We start from the raw sequence: 7979 nt of genomic DNA on the forward strand, positions 1-7979 counted from the left end.
CCCTCCAACAGTGTGGCACTCCTTCAGCACTGACCCTCCGACACTGTGGCACTCCCTCAGCACTGACCGTCCGACAGTGTGGCACTCCTTCAGCACTGACCCTCTGACAGTGCCCACTCCCACGGCACTGACCCTCCTACAGTGCCCACTCCCTCAGCACTGACCGTCCGACAGTGTGGCACTCCTTCAGCACTGACCCTCTGACAGTGCCCACTCCCACGGCACTGACCCTCCTACAGTGCCCACTCCCTCAGCACTGACCCTCTGACAGTGCGGCGCTCCCTCAGCACTGACCCTCCAACACTGCGGCACTCCCTCAGCACTGACCCACCGACAGTGCCCACTCCCACGGCACTGACCCTCCTACAGTGCCCACTCCCTCAGCACTGACCCTCTGACAGTGCGGCACTCCCTCAGCCCTGACCCTCCGACGGTGCCCACTCCCTCAGCACTGACCCTCCATAAACCACAGCTAAAGCTTGGTTCCCCTGCTGGACCCTGCCTTAACCCTGTCACCCTCACCTCTGTACACCTTCCTGCTCATCCTGAGTTCCTCACTGACTAACACTGGCACCTGGTGCAGCACCTCCTCAATTAGACAACTCACAAACCTTGTTTCTCATCCCCCCATGGCCTTAGCCCTCCATTGCTTTCTCTCTCTCTCTCTTGCTCTCTCTCTCGCTCTCTCTCTCTCTCACTGGGCTCCTGCAGTGCCCTGCAGTTTGATTCCTGCACCATGTGTCTTCAGCAGGCTTGGGACATAAACTCTGTGGTTCCCTGTGACCCCACATGGACATTCCTTTGGAATGCTCCCATGATACAGCTTCTGATGGTTAATCGGGGTGGAAGGTGCTATGTAAATGCATGATTTTGTTTGGATTCCGCACCTAAGGTAATGGTCTCCCTCTGTCTACTCTATCAAGTCTTCAATTATCTTCAGCTCCACCCTCAGTCTTCACAGGGATCTCAGCCTCGTTGTTACAGTGAATCCTCATCACTGAAGAACAGGAGGAGGCCATTCAGCCCCTCGAGTCTGCTCTATTGTTCAGTACAATCTTGGCCTCACTTTCCTGCCTGCTCTCCTTAACCCTTTAACTGATTAACAATCTCTCCAACTCCTCCTTCACTTGACTCAATGTCCCAGCATGGCCCCCTCCCTCTGCAGTAGTGAATTATTAGATATTAGAATCCCTACAGTGTGGAAACAGGCCCTTCGGCCCAACAAGTCCACACTGACCCACCCTGATTAATGCATCTAACACTATGGGCAATTTAGCATGGCCAATTCACCTGCACAGGGAGAAAGTGAGGTCTGCAGATGCTGGAGATCAGAGCTGAAAATGTGTTGCTGGAAAAGCGCAGCAGGTCAGGCAGCATCCAAGGATCAGGAAATTCGACGTTCCGGGTATAAGCCCTTCCTGATGAAGGGCTTATGCCCGAAATGTCGATTCTCCTGCTCCTTGGATGCTGCCTGACCTGCTGTGCTTTTCCAGCAACACATTTTCAGCAGTTCACCTGCACATCGTTGGACTGTGGGAGGAAACTGGAGCACTGGGAGGAAACCCACGCAGACACGGGGAGAAAGTGCAAACTCCACACGGACAGTCGCCTGAGGCAGGAATTGAACCTGGGATCCTGGTGCTGTGAGGTATCAGTGCTAACTACTGAGCCACCATGCCATGAGAGAGGTCACTCCTCCCCATCCTCGCCCTTTAACCCTTTCAGCTTTGGCCTGGTTCCGGTGAGTGCCCCCGGAGTGAGGCTATGCCTGAGTGTATCCCCCCACACCTCCCCCCTACCCCCCCAACCCCCCCCCCCCCCCCCCCCCCCCCCCCCCTCTGACCTGGAGCTTGGCCGGGGCTGGGTGAGGGGTGGTCAGGGTGGTCACTCACCCGGCTGAAGTCGCCGACCTCACAGGCCTCGCCACGGTAACGGCAGTCCAGCAGCATCTCGGCCAGGTCATGGCCGGCTCGGTCAAACAGCGCCGTCATATCGAAGCTCCGGCTGGGGGTGAAGCCGGACATATCAGAGTCCAGGCCGATGGTCGCCAGGAAAGCGGGCACCTCCCCTTCTTTCACCCCCAGCAGCCCACTCAGCCAATACACGTCGTTCTTGGTGACCTGGGATTTGCGCAGACTGTTCTGGTTACACAGGGTGACCGCGGGGAACACCATACTGGAACTGTCCATCTCGTCCAGCGTGGTGACATGATGGTACTGGATATAATAATCCACTCGGTCCACTACCTGATACAGGAACAGGGCCAGTGAGGTGAGGAAGGAGAGAGCCCAGAGCAGTCTGCGGAACGTCACTCCACCCGGCAGGAAGATGTGATTGATTCCATGCAGTGTACAGGCCCCAGCGAACACCGTGATGTCTGATGGCTTCCCCTCTTCCTTCTCCCCAAACCCCATGTCCCATTCCTGCATCCCCAGCTCCTCGCGTGGCCTCACTCTGCGCAAACTGCAGAGACAGCGAGAGAGGAGGAGGAGGAGAGGTAACAGGACTCTCTCTCTCTCTCTATCAGGCACCCACCCCTAACTGTCTCCTGCCAGGAACAGCTCAAGTTACAGGAGCTGCAAACTGCTGGAGAGGCAGGCAAACACAGAGAGAAGGTCAAATCCAGACACAGAGCAGCTCACAGTGAGTGACTGACACACTGCAGGGACAGAAAGAAATAGAGAGAGAGAGAGACAAATGCAGTGAAACAGCCAGAGGAGGAAGAGGGACAGACACAGAGATTCTGAGAATGGGATGGGTGAGGAAAAAGTGAGGAGATCAGAGTCGAGAGTGTGTTGCTGGAAAAGCACAGCAGGTCAGGCAGCATCCGGGGGGCAGGAGCACCGACATTTCAAGCAGAAGCCCTTCATCAGGAATGGGAGGGATGAGCCAGACACTGGTCGAACTTCAGCTGGAATACTGCAGGCAAGTTTGGGCTCCGTACCTGAGAAAAGACATCCTGGCATTGGGAGCAGCCCAGAGAGGGTTCACTCGTCTGATGCCAGGGATAGAGGGAGGAGATGTTGAGGAGGTCGGGCCTGGAATCTTCTCAGTGTAGAAGGATGAGATGTAACCTTATTGAAACATTCACATTTGACTTGACAGGGTGGGTGTGGAGAGGGTGTTTCCCTGTGTGGGGCAGGCTAGGACCAGGGGTACATTGTCTCAGAGTAAGGGGCCACCCCTTGAGGACACAGATGAGGAGGAATTATTTCTCTCAGAGGATTGGGAATCTGTGGAATCCTTCACCCAGAGGGATGTTAAGGCTGGGTCATTAAGTATATTCAAGGCTGATACAGACAGGTTTCAGTCAGTGAGGGGAATCGAAGGTTATAGGGAAAAGGCAGGAACGTGGAGGTGAGGATGATCCCTATTGAATGACAGAGCAAGCGCAACGGGCTTGTTCTGAAGATGTGGGTGGACTATACCTTTAAGAGAGTTAAAAGCAACAGAACTACCTGACAGCACCTGACAGTGTTCTGACAAGAAATATAATGTAACATTTGGTCAAACAACTTGATCAGCTGGTTGCCTGGAAACGATGAAACAGATTCAAATTAGGCCAATTTAAATTATATCCCAAAAAATACCAAACTCCAATCCAGTTTGAATTGAGTATATTGACCATCTTAAAAGCCAATGACACAATTCGATGCTTTGGGGTGGGGGTGTAGAAGACTGGGGAAAATTGAACAGTTGGGAGGAGAACTGCCAAGCCACCAGCATGCACAGACTGCCCAGAGAATAGCTCTCTTAAAGGTACCTTTATTGATCAGTAACCTGTAAAACAGAAATCCCCAAGAGGAAGAAAAGAAAACAGGAATACAGGGAAAACGGAAAGCTGCCTGGGTTTGAGATAGAAGTTTTGTGTTGTAAATTGTAATCAGGAGTTTATTGGACTGGTATTATAGAAGGGAAGGTAACAGATAGGTTAGAGGAAGGAGTTGTAAACAGTTATTAGTTAATTATTCTCTATTACACTTTAAGAAATAGAGTTGTTAAGTTTTACTTTAAATAGCTCTTGGCCACTCAAATTTTCACAGATTATTGCACGGGATAAATAGAGTCATAGAGCCATAGAGATGTACAGCACGGAAACAGACCCTTCGGTCCAACCCGTCCATGCTGACCAGATATTCCAACCCAATCTAGTCCCACCTGCCAGCACCCGGTCCATATCCCTCCAAACCCTTCCTATTCATATACCCATCCAAATGCCTCTTAAATGTTGCAATTGTACCAGCCTCCACCACATCCTCTGGCAGCTCATTCCATACACGTACCACACTCTGTGTGAGAAATTTGCCCCTTAAGTCTCTTTTATATCTTTCCCCTCTCACCCTAAACCTATGCCCTCTCATTCTGGACTCCCCGACCAAGGGAAAAGACTTTGTCTACTTATCCTATCCATGTCCCTAATAATTTTGTAAACCTCTGTAAGGTCACCCCTCAGCCTCCGGCGCTCCAGGGAAAACAGCCCCAGCCTGTTCAGCCTCTCCCTGTAGCTCAAATCCTCCAACCCTGGCAACATCCTTGTAAATCTTTTCTGAATCCTTTCAAGATTCACAACATCTTTCCGATAGGAAGGAGACCAGAACTGCACACAATATTCCAACAGTGGCCTACCCAATGTCCTGTACAGCCGCAACATGACCTCCCAACTCCTGTACTCAATACTCTGACCAATTCTGTGTTGCTGGGTTATATTAGCAGAGGGGGTTTACCCCATGTCAAAACAGCTTGGGGGCTCGGGTCTGGGATTTGAACTAGTTTAGACAGATTTGAATAGATTTGGGGATATGAAAAGTCCTGGCAGATTTAAACACCTGCAGGTTAGTGTCCTAGATGTTTAAATAAACCGAAGGTGAGACAATTTGTTTAATTTCGGTGACTTGTGGTTGATTAAATTAGAAGTGAGAGAAATGGCTGTTAAAATTGCTGAAGAGTTTCTGGGATTTGAAGATGATTCTCAGATTTGCCAAGAAAGTTTAGAAGGAAAGAAAAAGGCCAGACTTCTGGAATTAGCAAAGAAATTAAATTTGGGTTTAACCGAGGACAAAAGTAAAGCTGTAATTTTAAGGGAATTACTCAAATACTTAGATGTATCACAGAAACAGACAAGTGCAGTAGAGGTAGAAAAATGGAAATTACAATCGAGGAAAATGGAGTTAGAACACAGAACATAGAAACGTACAGCACAGAACAGGCCCTCAGGCCCATGATGTTGTGCTGAGATTTAATCCTAATGTAAAATATAGTAACTTAACCTACGCACCCCTCAGCTCCCTGCTATCCATGTCCAGCAGTCGCTTAAATGTCCCCAATGACTCTGTTATACCACCACAGCTGGCAATGCATTCCATGCACTCACAACTCTGCATAAAGAACCTACCTCTGACGTCTCTTCTATACCTTTCCCTTAATATCTTAAAACTATGACCCCTCGTACTCGTCAATCCTGCCCTGGGGAAAAGTCTCTGGCTATTGATTCTATCTATTCCACTCATTATTTTGTACACCTCGATCAGGTCTCCTCTCTTCCTACTTCTCTCCAGAGAGAAAAGTCTGAGCTTATTCAACATTTCTTCATAAGGCAAGCCCTCCAGTCCAGGCAGCATCCTGGTAAACCTTCTTTGCATCCTCTCCAAAGCCTCTGTATCTTTCCTATAGTAGGGTGACCAGAACTGGACACAATATTCCAAGTGTGGTCTCACCAGGGACTTGGAGAGCTGCAGCAAAACCTCACGGCTCTTAAACTCGATCCCCCTGTTAATGAAAGCCAAAACACCACACGCTTTCTTAACAACCCTAACCACTTGGGTGGCAACTTTGAGGGATCTATGTACTTGCACACCCAGATCCTCTGTTCCTCCACACTGCCAAGGATCCTGTCTTTAATCCTATATTCAGCATTTGAGTTTGACCTTCCAAAATGCATCACTTCGCATTTATCCAGGTTGAACTCCACCTGCCATTTCTCAGCCCAGCTCTGCATCCTGTCTGTGTCATGCTGCAGCCTGCAGTAGCCCTCGATAATATCAATGAGACCTCCAACCTTTGTGTCATCTGCAAATTTACTAGCCCACCCCACTGTCCCAAGAACAGAGCCTTGCGGGAACCCCACTCAACACTGACCTCCAGGCAGAATACTTCCCATCTACAACCACTCTCTGCCTTCTGTCAGCCAGCCAATTCTGAATCCAGATAGCCAAATCTCCCTGTATCCCATACCTCCTGACTTTATGAATGAGCCTACCATGAGGAACCCTATCAAATGCCTTGCTGAAATCCATTTACACCACATCCACTGCTCGACTGTCATCAACCTGTCTTGTCACATCCTCAAAGAACTCAATAAGATTTGTGAGGTATGACCTGCCCCTCACAAAGCCATGCTGACTGCCTTTAATCACACTATGTTTTGCCAAATAGTCATAAATCCTATCCCTCTGAATTCTTTCCAAAACTTTGCTGACCACAGACGTAAGACTGACTGGTCTGTAATTGCCAGGGATTTCCCTATTACCCTTCTTGAAAAGAGGAACAACATTCGCCTCCTTCCAATCCTCCGGTACGACTCCCGTGGAGAGTGAGGAGGCAAATATCCTCGCCAGCGGCTTAGCAACCTCCTTTCTCACTTCCCAGAGCAAACTAGGATAAATCTGGTCTGGCTCTGGAGACTTATCAGTCTTAATGTTTTCCAAAATCTCTCGCACATCAACTTCATCAATCTTGATCTGGTCAAGACTGTATCCCAGCTCCTCAAAGTTTTCATTTACAACAAGTTCCCTTTCCTTGGCGAAAATAAAAGCAAAAAACTCATTTAGGGCTTCCCCTATCTGCTCAGACTCCACACACAAGTTCCCTCCGCTATCCCTGATCGGCTCTACCTTCTCCCTGATCATTCTCGTATTAGTAACAAGATATAGAAAGGGAGAGACAAAAAGAGTGTTTAAAGTGACGCTGTCTGGAATGAAGAACACACCGGCCACATTCCAAAGCCTCATGAACAGGGTTGTGGCTGGGTTAGCATGCTGTGCAGTCTATTTGGACGATGTAGTGATCTTTACAATGTCCTGGAAAGATCACATGGTACAGTTGGCAGAGCTCTTTGAATGACTATGGGAAGCAAAGCTGGTGATAAACTTAAATAAAACGGAATGTGTGAAAGCAGAGGTGATGTTGGTCATGGAAGGTTGACCCCATGGAACACAAAGACGAAGACCATCGAGGAATTTCCACGACCAATCTCGAAGAAAGAGGTGCATCGATTCTTAGGACTCAGTGGATTCTATTGGAAAGTTGTTCCAAACTTCAGTGTAGTGGCACCATTAACCAATTTGCTGGAGAAAAACACAATGTTTCGGTGGACAGAACTATGCCAAGAGGCATTCAACCATTTGAAATCAATATTAACCACCAAACCAAGTTTTTAGCTACACCAACTTTTCAAAATGTTTTAAAGTTGCCATCGATGCTAGTGACATAGGAGTTGGAGCTGTACTCCTACAGGAAGGTGAGGGTGGGATCGAACTGTCAGTTGGTTACTTTTTGAAGACGATCAACATCCACCAGAGGAAATACTCCACCATCGAAAAGGAACTGTTGAGGTTGGTCCTGGCCTTACAGCATTTTGATGTGTATGTCCCGAACAATGTGTCAGAGACAGTTGTGTACACTGATTACAATTTCCTACATTCTTAGAATGCTTTAAAGACAAGAATATTAGACTATTTCATTGGAGTCTTATGTCACAGAGTTTTACTTTAATAATTGTACATGTTGCAGGTTGTAAGAATATAATCGCAGATGCGTTATTACGGATTTAACTGATAGAGTACAGATGAGATTTGTCTTGGTATTTGGGAAGAAGTTAAGGTGAACTTATAATAAAGTTACCTGTATGTCAGGGTAATATGTGAAGCCATCTTTTCATTATGATGGTTCATTTTCCCCAAGGTGAGCGGTGTTATGAAGAT

The 7979-nt window shown here is 48.2% G+C and overlaps 1 protein-coding gene across 2 annotated transcripts in view; it reads right to left on the reverse strand.

The window, feature by feature from the left end:
• Positions 1-7979, reverse strand: part of asic1c (acid-sensing (proton-gated) ion channel 1c) — an 81096-nt gene that overhangs the window by 41166 nt on the left and 31951 nt on the right. The window contains exon 1 of one of the 2 annotated variants that reach the window (XM_060823938.1): positions 1893-2447. The exons of the other annotated variant lie outside the window; for it this stretch is intronic. Coding sequence (XP_060679921.1) covers positions 1893-2429 — 537 coding nt within the window. The 5' untranslated portion in view covers positions 2430-2447. Of the gene's footprint in view, positions 1-1892; positions 2448-7979 lie in introns of those variants that run through there. 2 annotated transcript variants of the gene reach the window in all.

The sequence above is a fragment of the Hemiscyllium ocellatum genome, chromosome 4 (assembly GCF_020745735.1).
Source record: "Hemiscyllium ocellatum isolate sHemOce1 chromosome 4, sHemOce1.pat.X.cur, whole genome shotgun sequence".
In the NCBI taxonomy this organism is placed as follows: domain Eukaryota; kingdom Metazoa; phylum Chordata; class Chondrichthyes; order Orectolobiformes; family Hemiscylliidae; genus Hemiscyllium; species Hemiscyllium ocellatum.